This window comes from Neolamprologus brichardi, chromosome 12 (assembly GCF_056152115.1).
Source record: "Neolamprologus brichardi isolate AB-2024 chromosome 12, ASM5615211v1, whole genome shotgun sequence".
Lineage (NCBI taxonomy): Eukaryota > Metazoa > Chordata > Actinopteri > Cichliformes > Cichlidae > Neolamprologus > Neolamprologus brichardi.
This window is the reverse complement of record NC_142115.1, coordinates 31554446-31579962: the sequence shown is the minus strand read 5'-3', so window position 1 is coordinate 31579962 and position 25517 is coordinate 31554446. Positions and strand designations below refer to the sequence as shown.

At 38.9% G+C, this 25517-nt stretch overlaps 3 protein-coding genes across 8 annotated transcripts in view; 2 read left to right on the top strand and 1 right to left on the bottom strand.

Annotated features, from left to right (window-relative positions):
* taok3a (TAO kinase 3a) overlaps positions 1-5767 on the top strand; it is a 63087-nt gene extending 57320 nt beyond the window's left edge. For all 6 annotated transcript variants that reach the window (XM_006803871.2, XM_006803874.2, XM_006803872.3 and 3 more), the window contains 3 exons: positions 236-448; positions 911-1093; positions 4380-5767. In XM_006803871.2, the coding sequence (XP_006803934.1) occupies positions 236-448; positions 911-1093; positions 4380-4541 (558 nt within the window). In that variant the 3' untranslated portion in view covers positions 4542-5767. The remainder of the gene's footprint in view (positions 1-235; positions 449-910; positions 1094-4379) is intronic.
* Positions 5768-6906: 1139 nt separating this feature from the next.
* Positions 6907-8820, bottom strand: pebp1 (phosphatidylethanolamine binding protein 1). The gene is made up of 4 exons (XM_006803870.3): positions 8587-8820; positions 8181-8290; positions 7841-7941; positions 6907-7278 (listed from the first exon to the last, which is right to left on the bottom strand). The coding sequence occupies exons 1-4, from the start codon at positions 8719-8721 to the stop codon at positions 7061-7063; spliced, it is 564 nt and encodes a 187-aa protein (XP_006803933.1). The 5' UTR covers positions 8722-8820; the 3' UTR covers positions 6907-7060.
* Positions 8821-10824: 2004 nt separating this feature from the next.
* On the top strand, positions 10825-24564 carry vsig10 (V-set and immunoglobulin domain containing 10). Its single transcript, XM_087848767.1, has 8 exons — positions 10825-11135; positions 11215-11520; positions 14559-14864; positions 18021-18272; positions 22259-22543; positions 22781-22907; positions 24159-24301; positions 24388-24564. The coding sequence occupies exons 1-8, from the start codon at positions 11084-11086 to the stop codon at positions 24480-24482; spliced, it is 1566 nt and encodes a 521-aa protein (XP_087704893.1). The 5' UTR covers positions 10825-11083; the 3' UTR covers positions 24483-24564.
* The last annotated feature ends 953 nt before the right edge of the window (positions 24565-25517 follow it).

Sequence of the window (25517 nt, the reverse complement as noted above, 5' to 3'; positions counted from 1 at the left end):
TTGATAAAACTGTGATGCAATATGAATGTAACAAATTAATTAATTTGGGGGAAATGGTGTAAGAATATCCAAAATATGTCACCTATGAATTTCATTTTAATTTGCCTTTAAGGTATCAAAGCCTCGAACTGTGCCTTTTTGATTGGGACATTAGACCTCTAACCTTTCAAAAATGTGCTCTATATAACTCTTGATTTCATTCTCACTGTCACCGTTTTTCTGGCCCATCCTTCAGGTTTTGGAGCTGCAGATCAAGAAGCAGTTTCAGGACACATGTAAGGTGCAGACCAAACAGTACAAGGCCCTACGCCACCACCAGATGGAAGTTACGCCTAAGGCCGAGCACAAGACTGTGCTCAAGGCCCTGAAGGATGAGCAGACACGCAAGCTGGCCATTCTGGCTGAGCAGTATGAGCAGAGCATCAACGAAATGATGGCTTCGCAGGCGGTGAGCAGAGAGACGTATTTGCTAAACAAGAATTTCTCTTTACTAAAGTGCAGGCGGTCACGTTAAATGAATGAAGTATATGAAGCCTTTCTTTCCACCTGTTGCTTATGTTCTTGTATCTTTCTCCTGTTTGTTTGTCTCGTGTTTTGTCTTTCTCCGTCGTATCACACCCTTTTTTACTCCTTCACTATCTCCCTTCATGTCTTACTCCAACCTTCCCTCCTCCCGCCCCTTTCCACTGGCTTTCCTTGCCCTGTCTGTCCCCATTGCCCTTCTACTATCTTCCATCCCTCCGTCACCACCTCCCCGCCTCATTTCATCTCTGTGTCTTCTTTCCCCGCTCTCTCTCTACTCTCTCCTTGTGTGTTCCTTGTCCGTGTAACCCCCGCCCCCAACTTCTCTCTCTCTCTGTGTCTTTGTACCTCTCTCTCCCGTGTTGCCGCCCATGGTCGGCTGTGTCAGCTGCGTCTGGATGAGGCCCAGGAAGCGGAGTGCCAGGCCCTGAGGCAGCAGCTGCAGCAGGAGATGGAGCTGCTCAATGCCTACCAGAGCAAGATCAAGATGCAGACCGAGGCGCAGCATGAGCGTGAGCAGCAGAAGCTGGAGCAGAAGGTGTCGCTGCGCCGAGCACACCTGGAACAAAAGGTGTTGTGAAATAAACACTTTATTTTAAATGAGAGCTATACATTTGGGGGTTTTCAAGCCTTCATAGAGCATGCTTTATAATCCTGTTCATTCATAATTGGTCAGTTTAGTAACCATAAATGAAACGCACAAGGAGAACATCTTTTGTACTGTCTTTAAAACAGAGAATGAATTCTTCAAACACTTTAAGACAAACTCATAAATAAAACACCATTACTGACATGGCAATAGGGATGTGCTATTTCCCCTCACATTTAGAACAAATTATCTTTTGGCCTCAGTCTATTGATCAACTTAAAGTATCCCCACTGATTTAACAAATAGAGAATATTTGCATCAATTTAATTAAATCTGTGACTTTCATCATCAAAGAAAATACAGCTTACCTAATGTGCTTTTTCAGTACAGCGCTGGAACGTAAGCAAGAACAGAACAAAAGAAAAGTTGTATCACTGACAGCCTGTAAGACAACAACTGCTCCAGAGCAACATAAGGCTTCAGAACAAAAGAATTAAAAATACAGTTGGGTTAATGCAGAATAAAAGTATGATGTTGCAAGTTAGCTGGAGCCCGCCATAGTTCAAATGTTTTGTACTGTATTAAGTGCCTTTTAAATTGGAAAAAAAAAGGTTTTGCTCTTATCGCTATTTCTCCTGTAAAATCTTTTAAAGACCTAAATAGTGATGATTGTCCAGACATCATCTAACTTTTCCATAGACGTTATATAAAAGATTCCAGGTCTGAAAATTGAAGCCAGTGCAGAAGCGCTTTAATTCGTTATTCTTTCTCATTGCCAATAGGGGGCAACTACTCATACTGGCAAAAATAGTATCTCAATCAATAGTTTTAAATGTTGTTTAATAAAATATAAGGTTCATTTTTCTAATTATGATCCAAGTTGGTATTAGCAGTTTTTCTAATGCATCACACTTAGTTTCAAACATGAGAAAGCAACAAAAAATCTCAGTTTCAGACTTCAAAGACCTGACTTTGCAAATCAAGAAACTCTGTGTCCATTTTTTATATACAGCCTAATCTGATATGCAGCGTAGCATGCCATCTTTTATTAGAAGGAACAAAACATGAAAAAATAAAATGTAAAGCAAACAGAAGTCCATTTCTTTGACTGATACTGCATTGCTTTTAAGTTTTGAATACATTTTTTCTGCATCCTTCTTTGACGTCACTCCTATTAATCCATGAAGGAAAGAGAGTTTTTAAAGCTTCGTCTAGAGGCGATAATCTGCTCAAAAGCAACTAGTTCACCTGAAGCTTAAGCAAACAGATCGGGGTATTCATTTGCATCCACATCAGCAAGCAGCATGGGCATTAAAGGTGACCCCGACAGACATACACAAGTTCACACAGACACACAGATTTCCCTCACCATAGGTGGTGATGACAGTGGCATGGCTTCCTGCGGGGCGCAGACAACCATTTCTTTCCCACACACTTGTAATGATGGTGAAATCTCTAGACAACAGTATTGAGCCCTTATTACAGCATCATCCTCTATTTTTAACAGCTAACAGTTTATGTGGTGTAGCTTATTATTAAGCTTGTTCGTAATAGGTTGCTGTATGCGTTCAGTCTAAAGTGCCTAAAACGTGTGCAACCTGCTCTCACCTGTGATATCAGCAGCTGTCATGGGGCTTTATCACCTTTGTTGTAATTTTCCAAACATTTGATAGTTTTATCAGTCTTTGTCCCGTAATGTGATGCAAGACACTCCTGATAGACATCTGCTGTCTTTAACGTGAACCTTTATATAACCTGTATGGTATAGCAATGACATGTAATAAGATGAGAGTATGCCTCCTTCAAAAGTGGCCTACGTCATCGATACAGTCTAGTAGACAGCACTCCGACAACAAAGAAAGGGACCTTCGAAATGCCGCCCGCCATCCAGTGTAGCCGGTGCAGGCTGTGGTGGTCTGTTGCCATCTCCTGGCAGCATCCAGATCTGCACACCGAGACGGATGATGTCATGGTTTTAGAAGCACTATTGTCCTCCGGTTCGGTTCATGGTCAGAGTCTGGAGTTTTCTGTGCATGCTCAGTAGTTGGCAAGATTGCCGTATTGCGCCACACACTGCTTTGTCCTCACCTGTGGACGTGTGTGCTGAGTTGTGTTTGTGGTGAGTACAACTTGACAGACTTGCACCTTTGAGGTAACGAAAGCAGTTCATGAAGTGTGCCTGCAGTTATGCTCATCGTAATGTTGTGAGGATATTTAAAAAAAAAAAAAAGCCCAGCATGAACAGCTCTGCAGTTGTCATTCTCACTTAAGACACATTTGATCAAAGGAAGCGAAATACCTCATGCTCACTGTCTACACTTAAAAAAAAAAAAAGAATCTTGGGTATGCATATTGAAAATATCAACTGAAAACAAAAAGGTCTGCCCCAGTGACCGAGTAGTGAACAATCTAACAATAAAAAATCACCCAAGAATAATGTTGAAAAATATTGTTGCAAATCTCTGCTTTTCTTGCATAAATGAACTGGTTTCACCAGTTACTCAGAGGTCCTGCATTACATCACCAGAAAACTATTCTCAGCTCTACGAACAGGCATTATTGATGTCATTAATGCTTCCACGCCATTTCTGCTTTTACAAGTCGAGCTACGACAAAACTCAAATACACTATACTTAAAGAAAAATGTATTTTTTAATGAATAACTAAGGTGCATAGGTCACGTTTTAGAGTGTCACCCAGTTTAGGTTTTTCCTTGCTTGAAAATAATCACTGGAGTATGTTTATTATATTTATATTTTAATTGTATATGTTGGTCAATTAAGCACTCAAAGAGATTTTTACTACAAGCATTACCCCCTCAGTCACACACATCCATGCAATGTGTCATATATCGCTTCAACTCTCACACTGATGGATGCATCGGGCGCCTGATACGCTGTTTGGAGTATCAGTCGAGCATTTTGCCCAAGGACACTTGCTGATATGTGGGTTGGATTGAACCCATCACCCTTCTGATTAGTAGTTGACCCTATCTACCTCCTCAGCCATGGCCATCCACATTGCCCTCTATTATTATTTTCCAAAGCACTGAACATTCAAAATTGTATTTGTTTTTGTTTTTTGTTGTTTTTTTAAAGTGCAGTGTTGAAGATGCTTTATATCTGTTTCAGGCTTACAAAAAAGTTTTTAATATTTAAACTGGAGGAAAAATCAAAAGCTAATGATCATCAAGAACAGACAAAGGTATCTTAGAAATGAGTAAACTACATTTAACTTTGAGTATTTCTTGTTCCCATGTCACCTGCAGATTGAAGAGGAGCTGGTTTCCCTTCAGAAGGAGCGAACCGACCGCATCAAACACCTGCTGGAACGCCAGGAGCGGGAGATCGACACTTTTGACATGGAAAGCATGCGTCTGGGCTTCAACAACCTGGGCACCTTGGACTTTCCCAAGGACGACTACAGATGAGGGGCCGTTGTTTCTGCCGCCGCCATCTTCATGTAGTCCCCCTGGGGCAACCGTCTGCCTCAGAACACCCCACCTCTCCTTTGACCTGACCTGACAGTGCAGGTGTTCACAGCTGCTGATGCCCTTCCTCAAACACACTTTAAAAAATGAAAAGAGAAAAAAAAGAAAGAAAGAAACTGCTTCGAGATCAGTTCTGGTGTGTTTTCTGGGCCCGTCAGTCAGGGTCGATGGCAGGTTTGAGTGTCCCCCACCCTTCCCTGACAAACCAACCTATACTCCCTCCCCCTCCTTGCCTCTGTGGTGTCACAAGATGACAAAAAAATATGCTGGATAACTTCCTGTGGTTGTCATGTTTTTGTAAGAATAACATAGTCACAGTGTTTCTTGTTTCTTGTGCAATGATGACACTTTTGGTGTGACTAAAAGTGGAAATTGAGAAAAAGGAGGGAGACAAAATTGAAGGTCGTAGGATGAGCAAAAATCGCTTCAAAACCATGCTTTTTCAGAGGCGATACGTATATTTGTTACTTTGTTTTTTGGTCTCGAGCAGCGCAAAAAATAATCTCTCAAAGCGAAAAATCAAACCAATCCTTCCGCAGCTGTTCATCTGGGCTGCTTCTTTGGTATTTATTCACGCAGACATTTTTAGGACCAATTTAAATAATTTGATACTTTGACGGAAAACTCACAATGTGCATACAGGTACACTTATAGTATATGTGATTCCTTCATGTGATTACTGCAGGGTGGGTGAATCATGGTACTCAACATGTGTATTGTACTGATTTCTCTGCACTGGCAGCCAATGTGAAATATAATACACGTGAGATGTGAACTCCCAGCTAGCACAAAGGGCTTCATGGGGAGGGCAGGGGGACTTGTACTTTGTGTATAGAAGGATTTATGGAGAGCTTTTACTTATTTTCGTATTGTATTTTAACTGTCACTTAAATCAGAAAAAGAATTTTTAAAAGCGCTTTTTTTCCCCCTCCCCCTCTCTTCAGATAGTATTCCAAATCCAGGTATCTATCAATGGATTTTTCAGTTCATTTTCCCCCCCACTTCTTGCTTTACACAACTCTAGAGCTGTGTAGTTTCTTATAAACCAGACCAGTATGATGCTTTATTATTGCATGCACTTTAATTTTTTTTTCCAGGTTAAAATAAAGGCATGAATCTGTCAGAGCTTTTAATTATATTTGTAAATAAAGTGCTCATCACACAAACTGAAAAGGTGTTTTACATGTCTAAGGTAAAGTCTGGGGATTTACTGTGAAAAACCGTGGAAAAAAGATTAGATGTGGAAAAAACTCAGTTTAATCATATTGTTTAATTTTGCAACCATCTGGACGTTTGGCGTTTTACCTGAGAAGTGCACTGAAGATTTGAACTCAAATCTCAGGCCTTAAAAAACTAAGTTGGGCTGAATTAAACCAACCATGTCTACAACTTTAATATTCTACCTTAAGCTTCATCTGCATGGTCCAGCAGGAACTACTACTGTAGTTGTTTACATGGACAAAGGTCACTAAAAGCCTGGTTATGGCTTAAGTTCATGGTAATCACTTTCTCCTCGCAGTAAATAAATTACTAAATATAGTTTACCTTCCAAAATGAAACTTTTATAGAACACTTTAGGTCTCAAAGGAAAAATTCCTAAAATGATTTATTGCATTTACATTTAAAAAAATGTTAGAACAGAAATGCATTCTTTACCCAAGCCTTACATTCCTGGCACAACCCAGAACTGCACTAACGACGCCCTATGTACTCTCTCTTTCTGGACTTCCTGTTTCAGATATATTTTTTCATACAGGTTGCGATCATAGTCAAACGCATTCCTGTGAGTCTTAAGGATGTCACAGCACCATGAGCTACTGTACAGACTATTAAAACAGGAAGTGAGTAACAGAATAGCTGGCAGCAGTCACCTTCAACCGTCTTTTTCACACACAAGTTTGTTTTGCTTCTAGTATCTGCTTTTTTTTTAAAAAATGGGTGGCATCAGAGGATGTCCTTTTTGTACATTCTTAACTGACCAATCAGAACTTATTAGTAGAGGCATTTTGTGGGCACGGTCGAAATATTTTATTTCAGCTTAGAAATATCAATATTGTATTTTCAAAATCTAAAGAGGTCTTTTTTTTTTTGTTTAGAAGTAGGAATGATTTTATCAATTCATTCCTTTTCTTGGTGGCGCCCTCTGCTGCCCCTTCAGCTAAAAAATGGCTCCCTTAAATCAGCTGTAAAGATTTGAGAGCTTCCTCTGAAATTTGTCCTGGTAGTTTTGGCATAATCTTGCTGACTGACAGACAGCAAGGTGTTCTAGATCTCACAGAAAACATTTCTCCAAGGAACACAACCATTTTATTGTCCATCAGATTTATTGCAGCTGAGTACAGGTCAGGTTTATGCCAAGGAGTTGTTTATTTTTGTCACAGCATGAGTAGGCAACAGTGGGAAAATAATAGTTTTTATTAATGCTGCTGGGGTGATTCTGTTAAGTCCTTTTTGTTTTTTTATTTTCCAGACAGCTGCTCGTACAGTTTAGGGACATAGTCATCCCACTCAGCCTGGTAGCAAGTTCCCGCCACTGGTGCTCCCAGGTTGTATTTCTCCCTGAAGCTCTGGATCTTGAATTTGCCGCGGTTGTCTCCACAGCGGTTGGTGAGGTCAGGCTCGCTGCAGGACAGGGTGCCTGACTGCTCATACACTAGCCACACATACCTATGGAGACCTGAGTCGGACAAGCACACAGGATTTTAAACGTTGAATTACACACTAAGAAAGAAAAAATATTACTTTATTTTAAAAGAGCGTGAGCAGCAGATACCATGAAAAGAAAATTGCATGTCTAAACCTTTTCCCCACATTTCACACTAGAGAACATTAACTTTGTTTTATGTGCCCCCCCCCAAAAGCCCTCTCCTGCCTGGCAGCTTTTACCAGTAAGAATTGTGATCTGTATGCAAAATTGTGCCAAACACATTTTGCTTATATAAGACGAGCTCTACAGATTACCTATTGACTCCACTTGTTCATGTGTTCCATTTACTTATTTATTAATTTCCATTTGTGTCATTTCTGTTATCACAGTGCATGTGCATCAGGGCATCATTGGTGTTTTGAAATCTAATTTCACACATGCACCACAGCCATGAGCCTTCTGCTAATATTAAAGAGCGAGTCAGATTGAATATTAATGGACGTTTTTGTGGCAGTTGCCACCTGGGAAACTTGGATTCTCCCAGCACTGTCCAAAGGTTTATTAGAGTAAAGCTTCATTCATTCATTCTTACCTGTGCCATTAGGAGGACCAGAGCCCACATAGTCAGACTTGACGCAGCCAGATGACACATCGTTTCCTTTCATGTTGACTACCAGAAAGTGGTGCCACTCCCTTTAGTGGAAGAAAAGATAATCAGTTTGATATTGAAAATCTGAACTGTACAGAAACTGTTCGAGTTGTCATTGCTCTCCTCGTGCCAAAAAAAAAAACAAAAACAAAACGTAGCTATGAAACTGTGTTAATGAACATGATCAAGAGTCAAAAGTAAGCGGCACAAATGAAAAGCCTAGGCCCACTGCAGTGGCCTCCCAGTAGGTCCTGTCTGTGCTCCATTAACATGCTCCTTTCACCTGAATTTGGGGTTCTTCCTGCTGGGAGCGTCAGGGTCGGTCAAGGCCAAAGTGTACAGTTTACTGGAGTCACATCCTTCCCATTCGATGCAAGTGGGTCGATTCTGCACCTGCAGCAACACGCGGACAAAAGTGCGTCAACTTTCACTTTTATGCCGGAGTTTGAGGCCGTTTGGGGGCGCTAAAAGCCATCGACTAAAGGCATACTACCAGGGAGCATTATGTAACCCAATTCATTTGTGGTAGACGGTTACAATACTTACTAATCTTACCAATCCCATATAATCATTTATAATGCAGTGTTAGTTTAGAGAAATGCACAGTACTTTAAACAGCATTTAAACGCATCACCAAGAAGCGACGCTAGTAGCCACACTTGCTAACAGACAGTGGTTAGCTGACAAACCTGTGTTGGGGTAAGCACTTTTCCCAGCTCATCTATTTCCACAGATCCGTATTTTACAGTCAGGGGCTTTGCAGGCTTTTCCTCGACCTCCTGCAGGGCAAGAGACCCGGTCCACTGGCTCAAATCTACAGGCATTTTGAGGCGTTTGCTTTGCAGACGATTCAAACTGAAATGCTACTTGCAGATGTACGACAACTACCAACGGTGCTGCATTCAAGGACCAGCAGAAGATGTGCGACATGGAATGACTCCGCGTGTTTAAGAGTTAGAAAAAAACACTTAAACGCTTCAAAAAGAAAAATATTCCGTTTTTAAAATTTTGAAATAATCCTTAACAAACAAAATTCTCAAAAACTATAATTACTGTACTCTTTTGTCAATCATCCTTTTCTATTAGCTCCTGGCATTGGTACTTTAATATTATGAAAAATGTTGCCCATTTGCACATACTATTGATAAATATATGGTGCTCAATGCCGGCATTTCTCCAGCATATGGCCCTTATTTGAGGCGTGAATTAACATATTATTATTATTTTCTATATTTGGCTCTTCATGATGAATTATGGTTTTCCCAGTAATGTGATTCCAATTTGAAGGGCACAAACAAAAACCTACAGGAAACGCCGCCAGAGGGCGCAGTCCCCGTTACTCTTTTGTGGATTGTGATTTGCTAAATTTTCCGTCAATCACATCACCCGTCCTGAGCTCCTCCCTTCTCCACCTTACGTGCTCCATTAACAAATTTAATATTTCCAGACTTTTCCATCTTTAAAACGTTGGCATTATACTCTGTTTTAAGCAATGGGCGTTAACGTATTCTCGAGACACTTGAGCAATTGAGCAAAAGGAAGAAATGATGATTATTATTATGTTATTATTATTATTATTATTAGTAGTAGTAGTAGTAGTATTATTATTATTAAGGTTATGGGTAGTGGTAGGAGGGTATGTTTTGTTTCTGGTTTGTTGTTGTTATTGTTGTTTTTTGTTTCGTTTTTTGTCTTTTCAGAAATAAGCACATCCTACAGTCAGCCCTCCTTAAAATTTTAGCAGCCTGCAGAAAATGACAAAAAACAGGGCATGCTTTGACTTTAACTACAGTCTGACAGTCCAGTCCTAGTATTTGTAAAGGGTAGGAAAGTGCATTTCAGATTAAATAAGTTTAATGAATGAAAAGAAAAAAATGAAAATGAAACACACTGAAACAATGAGTAAGCATATGTTAAATGCTTAGCCTTCTGACTCCAGACAATTTTAAATTAGGTTAGAGTATGGTTGTAGCTTAGGCTGTGTTGATTTGTGATGTTTAAGACTCCAGTGAAAGCTCTCTCTCCCTTTCTTCACAGGCAATACTCCTATTCCTGCAGGCCAAACTTTTTTTAGTATCCTTATGCAAGCTCATGATTGTAATTAGGTTGTTATTTTAGTCTGTGTGACATTACAGCTGCACCAGATAGTAGTCCTACTGAGAACCACAATCTGCCTAGAATAAAAAATCTGGGACTGTAATCACATAAAGTGATTCATGCAGAGAGAAGCATACTTTGTTGTGTATTTGTAGAGTTTGAGGCATCCTTTTGGTTGCTCATGGAGTTACTCTGGGAATTGAATGAAAATGAAATCAAAGGCCATCATAAATGCAAAGGGTTGGCTTATGAAAAACATTTCATGAAAACAGATGTATTTTTAAAATAGTAATTACCTAATAAGATTATAAAAACAACTGAAAACTGAATTTTTAAGAGAAGGAAGTAGAAATAGATACATTGTTGTTTCCTAAAAATACATAATTTTAACCAAATAAACGGTTGACAACTGATATCTATGATATCTATCAGTGATATCTATGTTTTTAGTATTATCTTAGCCCTATTTATAATGTCAGTTTGTTACAATAATAATAATAATGATAATAATGGATTGCATTTATATAGAACTTTTCGGGGCCCTCAAAGCACTGTACAATTCCACTATTCATTCACACTCACATTAACACACTGGTGGAGGCAAGCTACAGTTGTAGCCACAGCTGCCCTGTGGCAGACTGACAACAATAACAGCCTGATATCCATCTTTTCTGACTACAATCTCTTTTACTACTTTTTAAAAAGGCAAGAAAAGGAGCTAATTTATTACCTGCGATAAGAAAAAAGAAAAGTAAAACAAATGGCTGTGGTGTTACTGCACCTTTAAGAAGGTGAGCTCAGGGTGTGGTTTCTGTCCTGGTAAAGTTTCCGGCTTGGCATGCTCATGTAAACAGAGCACCTCTACCAAATCTTGGTGAAGCCTAAGAGAAGGACAGAAGTCGGATCATGTCAGACCGCTGCCATCTGCCGACACTGGGTTCCGTGTGCTGTGGTGTATAATGGGCAGACCGGTGCCCGGTGTGTTGCTGCGTGTCACCGAGGTGCTCCCGCAGGTGGACTAGTCAGACAGGTTTGACCTAGAAGTCGCAACTGTTCACTCATTTCTGAAGGCAATGTAGGAAAGTTATCATGAAGGTAGCAGCAACGTTAGCGCTTCTGCAGTTGTATATTTCTGCAACAGGTGAGTTCGGATCGACTCGGAAAACACAGGTGAGTGTAAAAACCCCGCTTCAATCTTTTTTTTTTTCTTTTCCTTTCAGCTGAACTCGTTACAGCGGAAGTTTCGGGTAATGTCTCAACCGAAACGGCCCTGTCAGCTTCACCGGGTGACATCGTTATACTTCCGTGTTACACAGCAGGTAAAGTAACACCGGTGGTAACGACATGGACCAAAAATGGACGGGAAATCGTTACAGTCGGAGATCCCACTCGGCGCCTCATCGTGAACCCTGATGGGAGTTTGAACATCAGCGCGACGATGCCTGGAGATGAGGGGATTTACCTGTGCAACTCCACACTATCTGTCAACAGCTCCTTCCTGGCACGTGTGCTGCTTCAAGTAACAAGTAAGTGTATGCGCACATTTTGAACAATGAGCTCTTCACGGTGAGGTAATGTAGGTGTTGCTTGCCTGAATTCTTGGAACATTTCTAGCAAATGCAAACTGGTTCATCTACATAACATGTGGGCCAGTTCTGGACAGCGGCTGACTTTTGTAGATAGGTCTAAATGTGCTATGTGGAGTTTGCCAGGCCTTCACTTTGCTGCATGCTTCTCTCAGAGTATTCTAGCTTCCTCCCACAGTCCAAAGACATGCATACTGTTTACTTAGTATGTCTAAATTAGCCATAGGTGTGAATGTAAGTGAACATGAATGTAAGTGTGTCTCCATGTGTTTGCCCTGTCATGTACTGCTGACCTGTCAGGGGTATACCTGGCCTTATGGTCAGTGACAAATGAGACTGGCTCCCGTGCCCCTGTGACCCTGAATTTGAGGTTAAGAAGATGGATGGGTCTATTTTTAAAGCGCTTATAGCTACACTTTGAGAAGGCGGCTATGGTCATCGTTCTTTGATCTTTAAGGTCTTTATCAGCTAACCACTCAGTGGAGTACTGCAATACCTGATCACAGTCTTCTTGAAAAATGCAGACTTTTTCCTCTATCGCTGCTTGAAGAAAGATTCTGAAAACTGTCAGTAGGCGTGGTGCTCATTTTGAGTCCATTTTCATCCAAAAAAAAAAAACAAAGATCCAACTAGCTCACCTTTAAAACATCAGCCCTGACCAGTACCCAACATGCAGGTTCTTGGTGCCTGATTTGAAGTGGAGCTGTTACTGGTCCAGCTGTGGCTCGCTCATCTAGTCCATCAAGAGTCACACACCATCACACTGGTCCACAAAAACCTCAAAAATCTGTCTTGAGATATTTCTTGGTTCTGAATACACTGAATACTTTGTACTTCTGGGTACTCCATGTAGGTTGCAGTCAGAGATGGGCAGTTACAAGTAATGCGTTACTATAATCCGATTACATTTTTGAGTAACGAGTAAAGTAAGGGATTACTATTGCAAAAAAGGTAATTAGATTATTGTTACTTTCCCGTAAGCACGCTGCGTTACTGCGTTACTAAAACCGTGATTTTTATTTTTTGCGAGAGTGTCTCATGACCAGTGTTGGTCAAGTTACTTGAAAAAAGCAATCAGTAACTAATTCTGATTACTTCCCCCAAAAAGTATTTTCAAAAGTAATTAGTTACTTAGTTACTTTTTAAAAAATGATTTACAACCTGAATAGGTGATAAAGCAATAGATCTTTCAGCCCAATTCTATTTTTTCTGCATAATCCATCATATAAAATGTAATCAAATGAAAAAGTCTCTTTTTGAAACTAGTTTTATTAGCTTTAATCTTTTAACTTCACGCATGAGGCAAATATTAAATTATATGCAACATTCTCTGACTGGAAGAAATTTGTTTAACATTTAAACCTATTTTCTGCATATTCCAGCACATAAAATAAAATAGTTTTTTGTGTTTACACTCACCTTTCAAATAGATGCACGTAAAACACAGAAGTTAAAAGATTAAAACTAATAAAACAAGTTTTAAAAAGAGACTTTTTCATTTGATTACATTTTATATGATGGATTATGCAGAAAAAGTAGAATCGGGCTGAAAGATCTATTGCTTTATTACCTATTTAGGGGATAAATCATGTTTTAAAAAGTAACTAAGTAACTAATTACTTTTAAAAATAATTAATCAGTAAAGTAACAGGATTACTTTTTTCGGGAAGTAATCAGTAATTAGTTACTGATTACTTTTTTCAAGTAACTTGACCAACACTGGTTGCTGTTATGGACAGCAGTGGTGGATGATTGGTTTCTGGCAGGTCAGCGTTTGATTCGCAGTTAATTAGCAATTAGTTTTTCTCAGCAGGTTTCTTTTGACACTGTTGGCTATTGGCAACAAAACATTTGATGGTTCTGTGATCACGCGTCGATATATTAGAAATTTCAAGAGTGCGACATCATTCAGAAAAGAGAGTAACAGCTGAAGTGTTAAGTAGTAATGGGAGCCAGTTAACATCTGTGCTCTGAAGCTTACTAGATAGAATCATGGTTGGACATCAGGCTACTTGATTATGGAAGAGAATCGTCATCATGCTGAGTTTGGCAAACGTAGTTTATTTAATACGATTACTTGTTGAGTTGTTTGGTTTTCCATATCTGTCTGACAAAACACTCCTTCCACAAGTTTGGACTTTTAGGAATGGGTGTGTACAAATGTTAAAGACAAGGGGTGTGGAGGAGTTGTAATACAAAGTACAAGAGATTCTCTGTGAAACAGACTGTAACAGTCATTGTTTTATCTTGATTTTCTGGTTTTCATAATTGATTGCAAACCTAAAATCCATATTTAAACGGTACTGCTCCAGGCTAAAATTGAAAATAAGAGTAGGTTTTCTTTCTAATACCAAATGAAACCACTGCAGGACAAGTTTGCTAAAGAGAACCTTGACACTCCACTCTTCTGCTGGTAAAATGTTTTGTGAACAAAGTGAAGCTCAATTATTCAGAAATAACATCCACTTTGTGTGTCTTGGGCACCAGCATGAAAACATCATCCAAAAGGTGAAGTGTGATTGGTTGCTGTTTTTGCTGCTTCTCTCCTGAATAGTTTTGGCGGGCAAAATGTGTTTATCAAAGAATCTTGCAGGATCATTTCAAGGTGTCTGCACCTTTCTACAGCGGGACGTTAAACTGAAACATCAAAGTAAATGTGCTGCAGAATGACTCGGATCAAAATCTGAAATTAGCTTAAGAGTATTTTTGTTTTATATGCCAAAGACAACCTATGGGCTATATTTTGGTGACTATCAGAACACATTGTATAATAAGACAGACAGATCCACTGAATGTGTTTTTCTTGCTTTTATTGGTTCATAATGACACTTGTTATATTTTCCTCTACAAACATATCTTTAAAGTTGCTTACAGTATTTACTGATCAATAATAAGTTCTTAAAGTTATCTCATAAATTCAGAAGTTACTCTGAGTGAGGTTATACTAAGTTTTAATGCACTGTATGCATTTCTCTCAGGTGGACCAGAAAATGTGTCTACATCCATCAGTCTTGCCACTGCACTGTCCAATGGGACCTTTTACACATATCGGGGTTCATCCGTTACTTTAAGGTGCTCCGGCTCCTCCTACCCGTCTCAGCACCTGACCTGGGCCTTCAGAGGTGACTCGTCAAGCAACGACTCGCTGGTTTCGGGCTCTGAATCGTCCCTGGAATTCACCATACAAAACATTCAGCCCAGCGCTCAAGGAGTTTACAGCTGCAGGGCCCACAACCCTGTTTCAAATGTGACAGTAAACAGTAGCACGGAGCTGCTCGTGTACTGTAAGTATCATGAACAGGATCATCTGCTGTGACTGTAAGCTTGACAGTGTAAAGTGGGATTTTATGTATGTTTATGTGTGTTTGAATCAAAGACTGAGCTTTGGTTTAATGGCAAAGACAATGCAGCAGGGCTGAATCCTGTATAACTTTAAGTTTGTTGACATGCAGGCCTGAGTTTTAGTGCTGATATTAATGTGATAATTTTCATATAAACACACCCACTGTTTATGCATTCTCCCCTTTTCATTTAAAAAACACATCCTTCACTTTAGCATGCCCACTTATAAAGTGGTGTCATTATTTAGCAGAGGAAACAAAAGGGAAATCTTGAAGATTGCATGTGACAATTTAGCCAGAGAGTGGAGCTGAAACACTCCTGGGTGCTGTAAGCTTCACCAAAACCTGTTTTCTTATTAAACATTAATGGGTTATATTGCTTAGAAGCAGAAAACATTTCATAATTTAAATTTTTAATATGTGTTTTAGATTTACAGTTTTGTTTATAATTCACTCAGTGGGAATAAAAAAAAACTAAATGGCTCTTCAAGTACAACTTGAGGTCAAATCCACAAAAAGAAACTTAGTACAGTGTTTTAGGTTTATAATGAATGTTAGTCAGTAAGCTACAAAACTGTAGACATGTTGAAATGTTTGCACGGAGACATTCCTGGACAGAAAAGCTGAATAAAATATTTAGTTATTCACAGTTTTATCAGTAAAACTGCTAGCTGAGCATTAAAAGATAATCCAGTCCAGTTCAGAGTGGCGTGGGGACTACTTTTTCCCTCTTAACCTCTTGCTGTACTACAAGAGAGAATACGATAGAGGGCAAGCAAGGCTGTGGAGGGAACAAAAAAATGCATACTGAGAGATGTTTTGATGGGCTGAAAAAAAGCTGAGTCAGTACCCACCAGCAGCTGAGATGAGGGAAAATGAATGGCAGGAAAGGTCAAAACATGCTATCCAGGCCTCACTGAAAATATTACACTCAAACACTGTGAATGTCATGATTAATCGTGGCGTAACTGTGGAATGATTTTATCTATGTGGCTTCCGTTACGAGGGAAAAAAAAATACTATATTATGTGCAGGGTAAGGAGGCTGTGGCGGTTTATTGAGTCACTGCGATAACAATACATTGAATTGACTTCCTGAAATGTTTGCACGCAGCTTGTTCCCTGTTTTCGCTGACTTCCTGTAGCTCGCTTTTCAACACGGAAAAATCAAATCCATTTTTACTGAATGTTTGGAAATAATAGGCTTGTTTTATATGTCAGGTAACACTTTGTTTTACAGTTCCAGTATTTTCTTAAAATTTGTTTGAGCACAATTGTTATGTAAATGTGTTGACAGCACAGACAGAGGTTAACTAATATACATCCATTTAAGCAAATTATGTCAGTCTTTGCTCGACAGTATGCAAATGTTTACAGGTTTTTATGCTGTGTTTGAAAGAAGAAATTTTCATTAATGAAATCATAATAAATGATTACTTACTCTGCTTTATATCAAGGTTACACAGGATAACTAAACTCAAACAGCTTTCTCTCTTCTTCCTACTTATAATTAATACTGAATGAAACAACTGAAGTTTCAGTTCACTTCAGTTCAATTCATCATATAGTGTCAAATCGCAACAAAAGTTGCCTCAAGGTGCTTTATATTGTAAGGTAATGTCCCTACAAAAATACAGAGAAACCCCCAACAATCATGTGACCACCTATGAGCAAGCACTTTGGTCGCAGTGGGAAGGAAAAACTCCCTTGTGACAGGAAGAAACCTCCAGCAGAAGCAGGCTCAGGGAGGAACTGCCACTCAGATGCTTTAAGTTTCACCAGAACATTTAGTAATTAGTGGAAAATATGGCATCAGAGATGGGTTTCTTCTTTATTCAGCTGCTCCCTTTAGGCGTCTACTTCCATCTCTATCATTCTCCTCTGTCACACCAACCCTCTGCATGTCCTCCTTCACTACTTTCATGAATGAATCTGTTTTCTTCCTCTTATCCTCCTGTCTGGCAACTCCATCTTAAACATCCTTTATCCAGTATATCTGTTCTCCTTCTTTGGTCTCCAAACTGCTCATCCTGGGCTGTCTGATGTACTCCTTTCTAATCCTGTTCCTCCTGGTCACTCTCAAAAACTCTGCCAACTCCAGCTCGACGTCCAGTCTTTTTGTTAGAGCCACTATCTCCATACCATACATCTCATCGGGTCTTACTATTATCTTGTAAATCTTCCCTTTCACTCCTTCTATCAGATTCCCCCCCGACACTCGTTTTTACCCACTCCACCCTGCCTACTCTCTCCATTCCCTATCTCGCGCACTGTCCGTTGTTTCGGTTGACTCTAGATCAACCCCAGACATAGGAGTGAAGTATCAAAAGTGAAATTGTTATTCTAAGAAAAGTTAAGCTCTCTTAGTACAAAATCATGGATAGATTGAATGTGCAATGGCACTCTAAACACTTTACAGAATTCGTAACAAGATCAGATAGACCAAAAGTGAGCCCATGATCGAATGATCGATACATAAAAACGTGTTAACTGAATGATAGAAGAGCATCACAAGTGCAGCACTTGATAGCTTGTCGTCTCTAAAGCAGCTTTTCAGAGCAGAAACAAGCTAACACTTTGTGCTAACACCTCAAAGCTTTTCAAAAACGATTTGAACATCAAAGAACACTAACTGGCATAGACGTGCCACGCAGTGACCTGTGATTAACCCTTTATGGGGGATCTTGAGGCCTGATTAAGCCAAGCATTCCTGGCATAACATTCCCGACATCTTTGGATGTCTTTGGACTTTGATAATGTGGGTTGGAAGCAACTTGTGGAGCTCATGAAGCTCAAGTGCAGCTTTTGTTAAGGAAAACAAGGCAAACCTAATGCGAGGGAATTCTTAAGCGATGTATGTAATATTGTTATGTATAAAAAAATATTTTTAGTAAATAAAACATAAAAAAAATACTTAAAGGTCTAACAGAAAAATCTCAGTTAAAATTTGCTCTTAATTTGAGTTTTGCTTTAAGCAGCTTGAGGTGACTGTTATTGTGATTTCCTGAACATACAGGAGTGAAGGCGAAATATTTAAATGACAGCATTCCTACTGCTCATTACTGATGCTTTTATTTTTATTTCTTTTTCTCCTAATTAGACGTCTCAGACAGACACCCTGAGTGTAAATGGACACTGACACAGAACATCTCTCTAGTCCAGTTCACCTGCACTTGGTTGGAAGTTTATCCCACCCCAAAGCTACGTTGGGATATGAGACCATTCCAGGTGGCGGACAGCCTCAATGTTACGATGAGCCGCTCCATGCTGTCAGACGGGCAGACCGTGAAATGCACAGCCCAGCCCCAGCACCTCGGCTCAGAAAAAGAGAAGTCGTGTTCGTTTACCCTCGGTAAGCTTGTTGTAGGGAAATGAGCCTCTTAACGATCCTGAGATCTGCTGAATCTTTAATGTACTTTTGACTTAAGAAGCCACAGTGACACTCGCTGCTGTCAATCACTGTTTATAGTTCTGACATCACATTTATGTCGTGGTTGAGCTTCTGTGCAGGTAGTATATTTGATTACTCAGAATCACAATAGTTTATTATTCTCAGCGAGGAAGTTACTTTGTGACAATAAAAAAGGCCACTCAGAGAGCGCAAAAAGTGTGACCTTCACTCAATTTACACCAAAATCGAATCAGCTCAAGCTGTTACTGGTATCTACTATCACACAAAATTTCAACATGATAGCTTGAAAACTGCAGACACTATAATGCTAACAAACAAACAAACAAATAGAATCCATTACATACTCTCTCCCTTTGGACGAAGAACAAAAACTATGAAAAAGAATAGTGCATGAAGTACAAATAAAAATAAATAAATAAACACTGTAGTATTTAAAAATATACACTCAAAGCAAAATAAAAGTTAAACAATATCACGTGCAACATTTACTAGATGATGACAAGTGAAAATAATTCAGGCATCGGTCTGTAATCACTGATTAGTCATAGGATTCGTCCATAACTTGAATACCATCCTCCTTTCTCACACTGACAAGCTCCACACCCACAACGTCACCAGCCTTCCAGATTAGTGTGAGCCTGTTGGTGTACACCACCCTCTGCTGCCCCAGCACACCAGTGGATGGCACTGGCCACCACAGACTCCTCAAATTAAAAACAAAAAACTAATTAGTGCAGGTCTACACCCAGATTATTTTGTCTCAAGTTTTTTAAAATTGTAAAATGCAAAATGCATTGTGGGTATTTTGTCAGATGATCTTTCAGTTTAAAAATCCAATTAAATCTGATGAAACAGCTATATGGTACAGCCCTATAAAATTACATGGTTCTTAACAGGAACATTACCTATAATTGAATAATATTTTCAAATTAAGAGCATGTGAAAAAAGTCTTAGAAGCACAATGTCACTTTTGTCTAACATACCAGTTTTTCCTTCAGGGACAGAGTTTCTGTAAAAACATCACAGTAAACAGAAACCATCCGCATGATCAGATATCATGTGACGTATGTGAGAAAAATATGTGCTGCAGGAGTAGGAACTATGTGAGCAATGCATATTTGACTTACAGAATGATGGCGTCCTCCCTTGAAGCCAACAGGTCAAAAATATCTGGTCATAATGTGAGAGAGTCACAACCCAGGAAAACTGATTATGTTTAGCATTACTCCAGAAATATGGCTAACATTGCCATACTCGTCATAAATGTAAAAGTAACTTGATTAGGACTAATCCTAATTATTGGGTATTGTTTTTAATATTCATATGAAGTACCATAATATTTATTCGATTAAGCTTTCCAGCCCTGACAAGAATAACACTTAGCAGTGTGCTCATGAGAACACAACACAGGGCATGTGGGCTGTTAGTGAGTCACCCAGTTGTGTAAAGGTTATCATCACATGAATGCCTTATTCAAACAATGAGTTGATGCAACAGGATGCGAGTTGCTGTTCTCTTATCAGCCTTCTTCTGTGAATCAGAAACACTGAACAAAAATGACATTTTGTCAAACAAAATGAGTAAAATTCCAAAATATTCTTGTTTATTTACAAATTGCAATTGATATTTACTGAACAAACAAAGCAATAGTCCAACCAGTTTGGAGGTCATGAAAAAGTATGAACAGTGTCAGCTTTAGAGCTGGAGTGATTGGTTGATATATCAAATAGCGGATATTAGTGTTTTTAAAATGTAAAAAACTAAAATTTAAAAACAAGAAAAGGTGTGGTAAAGTGTGAAAATACTGAAAACACATTTATTTTGAAGTTGGAATTCATCCAAAATACAAACAAACCTTCAGCTTTTGCATGAAAACAACACGATGATATTATTGCAGCACCAAAACTGTCACCAGAGGGGAAGAAGAAGCTATAAAATTCCACTTCTGAGCTTAGCCATGTAGCAAGCTATTTTGGTGTATTTTTGTCCTCATCAGCCAGCATGACTCATAGAAAGGGACTGTTTGGTCTTAATAACAGACCAAAAACCCCCAAACATATTGTGTTAATTTATCAATTTGTTTTTAAAGCAGCATTTTTGTTTTTACTGAAAACATATGATCAGTATGATCATATGCTCTTTTGCTCTCTTGGTAAGAGTTGGATAAGAAGACGAGAAGATCAACAGCTTTCATGTCTGTACAGTATATGTAAGGTTTCTGCAAGAAGACAGCTTATTTCCAGTGTTTATTTATCGATCTTGGCTCAAACCTCAGTAAACCACAAAATGCTAGTTTTGAAAGTAAGGGTTAATTAGAGAGCTGAAATTGTTTTTAAGTGTGGTCAGGCCTGGTTTTTGGTCTTCATTTTCATTTACAGTGTTAATGTTGTGCTGAAATGTTTCCTGGCCACAGCTTGGCATTTTCTGCTGAGAAATATTTGTCCCCTCTTGATTGTTATTCTTCCTTTTTTGCATATTTATCACACTTACATGTTTCAGATCAGAAACCCAGGTAAATACAAAGTGCAGCTTTCACTCCTCGGCCGTAAAACTTGGGTGATGTGGACACCCAAGTTTGTGAATGTGATAACTCAAGGATGAAGCTAAAAAGCTATCCAAACTACCTGGCTATTGTGAAAAAGTTGTTAAATCACAAATTAACTTTGATTAACCACATTTTTTTTGGGGGGGGAAAGCTGAGTTCAATTTCATTACACAACCATTCCTCATTACTGCCAAATCTAAATCACCAAACAGAGCCTGTCTGACATAGTGAAGTAGACTAAAATATCTTAAAGAGCAACACATCATGTCATGATCCAAAGAAACTCAAGAACAGATGAAAAACAAAGTTATTGAAAGTCTGGAAAGGGTTACAGGGCTATTTCTAAGGCTTTGGGAGTCCGGTGAACCACAGTTACAGCTATTAAGTGCAAATGAAGAAAACTTGGTGGTGAACTTTTTCCAGGAGTGGCTGGCATACCAAAATTACTCAAAGAACACACTGATGACTCAACGTGAAGTTACAAAATAACACAGAACAACATCTAAAGAACTACAAACCTCACTCGCCTCACTTAGGTTCAGCAGAGGTGTTCATGATTCAACAATAAGAAAGCGAAAGAAATATTCTGTGGACTGATGAGACAAAAGTTTAACTTTCTGCAAGGCTTGTGTCCCATTACATCTGGCATTCATATAAAGGACATCGTACCTGCAGTCAAACATATTGATGGTAGTGCGATGGTGCTTCAGTGGCTAGACGACTCGGTGTAATTAATGGAAGCATGAATTCTGCTACCAGAAAATCATGAAGAAGAATGTCCAGCCTTGGGTCATACACTGAAGTTCAAGCGTACTCTGATTATGCAGCAGGACAATGATCTGAAACACACCAGCAAGTCCATCTCTGAATGGTTCAGTAAAGGCAAAATGAAGGTTTTTAGACTTGAATCAGATTGAGATGCTTTGGCGAGACCTTAAAAAGGCCGTTCATGCTCGATGTGGCTCAATTAAAACTATTCTGGAAAGCAGAGTGGGCCAGAATTCCTCCACAGCAATGCAATCAGTTACAGTTCTTGCATCCAAGGGTAGTACAAACAGTTAGGTTTGGGGAGCGATTACTTTTTCCACGTAGGCCAGGTCGGCTTGGGAATTATTTAACAACTGCACTTTACTTGGGTTATCTTTGTCTAATATCAAAACTTGTTTGATGATCTGAAACATTTAAGTGTGACAAATGTGCAAAAAATAGGAATTTGGGAGTAGGGCAAATACTTTTCAAGTAAGATTCCTCATATGCTTTATATCCCACATAAATCAAGTTTTGTAAATGTAAATACATTTGACTTTTTAAAAAATATCCGACTGAAATTATAAAGTATCTGATTTTTTTTTTTTTTTTCCTCCTCTCTCACTCTGTCAGAGCTTCCCTTCCCCGAAGGCGAACCAATGGTCTCTGCTCTGGAGGCAAGCAACGTAACACTCGCATGCACTGAGACCACGTCCAAGCCTCCTGCAATTACCACATGGAGAAAGGGATTACAGCTGGACTACATTGAATCTGGATCAAAATACATCCTGTCTTTGGAAGGCCCGGTCTTCAAGCTGACCATAGTAAACGTCACTAAGGAGGACGAAGGCTTCTATTTCTGCCACAGTGAGAACCCGCTCGGACTACGCGAGCTGGAAGTGGAGCTCACTGTGAAGAGTTGAGTTTTGAATAAGAGGAATATCCTGGCATTAGTAGTTTTACAGAATAGATCATTTGCATGTCTTTGCATTTTTTTCAATGTCTGCGTGAGATAACGAATAGACATTAAGCAGAAGTGTAAACAGCATGCTAGTCACTACAGGTGTTGACTCCGCCTCTGGAATCCAGATAAACCTGCTGCTCCACCCTTTTTTGTACTTCATAAGCTTCTCCTGTTGCCTTTTTTGGTTTCAGCAGCCTCTTCCGCGTACACAGGAGCGGTCATCGGCATATTTATAGCAGCACTGATTGTGGGGTCAGCTGTCATCATAGCCAAAATTGTCTACAACAGCAGAGACCGGATTTGCCTGGGTAATTTTTTGTTTCTTTTCATAAATAAATTTTGTATCAATAATAGCCTCTGATCACATAACAATCCATATGCTGTGTCTGCATTTTAAATTCATAGGAACTGTATTAAACATGAAAATCTACTAATACTGATGCCATTCTTTGTGTTTTTGTGTCAATAGGTGGCTTTGGGTGAGTATTTCATATTTGCTTTTGTCATATATACTAAATGCTTACTTTAGTTGCTCAGTCCATATAAATTGAGTTAAAGTACTTTATGCACATCTGTGTTGCATTTGAAATGCATTGTTTTTTTCCATTTAAAAGCAAGCAACCATCAAGTAGTATCATTATTTTCCAGTAGTTCTTTTTACCCCTCGGCTGTAAAAGGCAGATGGGGTGTTGTGTTGTGGCCTGATGGGAAGGTGGGCAGGTCATTTGTACACCCAACTTTATGAATGTGATAACTTGAGAACGACGCGAAATAGGAGAATCGAGTTCATACCATAGGTGTACCTACTAAAAATTTCAGACAAGTTCCGATCTCAGTGACCTCATTCTCAAGTCAAGGTCAGAGGTCAATCTTGTAATTGTAATAACTCGAGCACGAGGCGATGTAGGATTTTGAAGTTGATACCATAGATGTATCTATTAAAAATCTTACCATTATTTTCTTTTTAAGTTAGATTACAAGAAATCTAAAATTATGAGCACTTGTGCTTTTACAAATATGGAAGGATCTCAGATAAAGGACAAAAAATAAATCCTACCATCTATACATCTTCAGCACCCTTAAGAGTAATTCCACCTCTGAGCAGTAGACGATATCTTGATACCATGCTCAGCCTGCACACACTTGCTGCTGCTTTTACAAGCTGCTTTGCAACTCACCTCTACTGCAGCTTCTCCATTTCATAGAGCTTTTTAGCTTGCACAGAGGGGGTCAAACTCCAGTTTTGTGATTGAAAGTGTGCTCTGCTGCTGGTGCCTCAATCTTGTTTAAAAACAAAATGCTTCTTTAAAACTCTTCACCTTACATGGCAGAACTGCGTAAAACAAGTTCTTCAGCTAAATTATCACAGTTGTTTAGTTGGAGGTCTAGCACATATAAAACTTAATTTGCTAAACTGAAGAATTTTAGCTTGTGGTCTTTATGATGATCATTCACATTAAACACATTTCTCCAAAGGACTTTTAGTGGCCAAAAACTCTTGGCGAAGATCAGTTTTAAAGATTTAGGCTGCACGTGTGCGCCTGTGTCATACTATTCTCACCTCTGCAGGCAAGTGGAGGACGACAGTGGAGACGTTCTGAGTCTGGTGGAGTCGGATGACGAACAAGTCTTCCAAGATGCAGTTCCCCGGCTGCCTCCAATAACCAACGGACATCACACAACACTTGTGCAGATACATCGAATCCCATCGAGTAGGGCTTCATCACAGCAATTTATAAGTTTTCTCATTTCAGTGTAAAAATATTTTGTAATATAAAAACGTCCCTCTTTTATTCAGGTGATCACGAGGATGCAGAAACTGCTGACACAAGTCCACAGCAGCAGGAGGATACCGTACAGACGGAAGAGCCAGTGCAACTTGTAGAATTTTAGGTATTGGGGATTTTTTTTTTTTTTTTTTAGAGCAATGTTTAGTTTTAGATAAATTTACTCCTGAAGAGAATGTGAACAGAATCGGTGGCAGAAACCTTTTTGTCCTTCCTTTCTATTTTTTTTTTTTTTTTTTTTTTTTTTTTAAAGACTCTATATTTTTTGTAAATTAATTTTGATTGATTTGTTTATACAGTATGTAAAAATAAATAAATGTAATACAGTAAATGTGTTTAAACAAATATTCTTTGCATGTTTTTATGAGTTTTGTATTTTTAAAGGTGTTCACTATGTACACTATGCAGACCAATTTATGTGACCTTTGACTATCTCGGTCTAGAATGCAACTCTGCTGCAGAACTCTTTTTTTGTTGTTTTAAATGCAGCAGAGTCAGTTCGTCACTCATCTGGGATTTATGCTACGTGTAAAACAAACTTGACTCACTCACTTGAAAATATTTACACAAGATCTACGTGAGAGGGAAAACTGAAATTAAAAACTCTAAAGGGTTTGACAAAAAATTTGTTGATTTACACAAAATTATTCAATATTATTAGAATTTATTATTAGTGTCCTTTTAATGCAAAAGTACAATTGAGTCTCTCATTCACCTTCTCAGTTTTTATAAAGAAGATTTTACTGGATAATTAATAGTCTAAATAATTCACTGTGTAAAACCATCAAAATCATATAAAATATGTAATGCTCTTGTGTTTCTTTTAAAGGAGACAGATGGATCATTTGAATGGCACTTTAAATCCAAACAGTCTGCAGGCTTTAATAATGCATTAGGCTGTTAAAGGGAGATCCAGCCTCACACGTAACTGTCTGGAAATAGGTCCTCTGATATATTAATAATTCATGGTACATATTTAAGATGATGTGTACACAGTACAGAGACTTTTTCACTGCTTTTGAGGCAGCTATAATGTTATTCTACGGCTATGATCACATCAAGTTTGTATATTTTTCTTTTACATTAAAACAAACCTTAATAGTCACACATGGACACCAACTGAAGAAGAATTTACCGGTTA

What these genes read in the sequence shown, in the direction of transcription:
- pebp1 (XM_006803870.3), bottom strand. Translation starts at nt 8,721, where the DNA reads ATGCCTGTAGATTTGAGCCAGTGGACCGGGTCTCTTGCCCTGCAGGAG. An exon ending in AAGTGCTTACCCCAACACAG is followed by an intron (nt 8,291 to 8,586) that starts GTTTGTCAGCTA and finishes GTGTTGCTGCAG; the next exon opens with GTGCAGAATCGACCCACTTG. An exon ending in AGGAAGAACCCCAAATTCAG is followed by an intron (nt 7,942 to 8,180) that starts GTGAAAGGAGCA and finishes CTTCCACTAAAG; the next exon opens with GGAGTGGCACCACTTTCTGG.
- vsig10 (XM_087848767.1), top strand. Translation starts at nt 11,084, where the DNA reads ATGAAGGTAGCAGCAACGTTAGCGCTTCTGCAGTTGTATATTTCTGCA. An exon ending in CACGGAGCTGCTCGTGTACT is followed by an intron (nt 14,865 to 18,020) that starts GTAAGTATCATG and finishes TCTCCTAATTAG; the next exon opens with ACGTCTCAGACAGACACCCT. An exon ending in GTCGTGTTCGTTTACCCTCG is followed by an intron (nt 18,273 to 22,258) that starts GTAAGCTTGTTG and finishes TCACTCTGTCAG; the next exon opens with AGCTTCCCTTCCCCGAAGGC.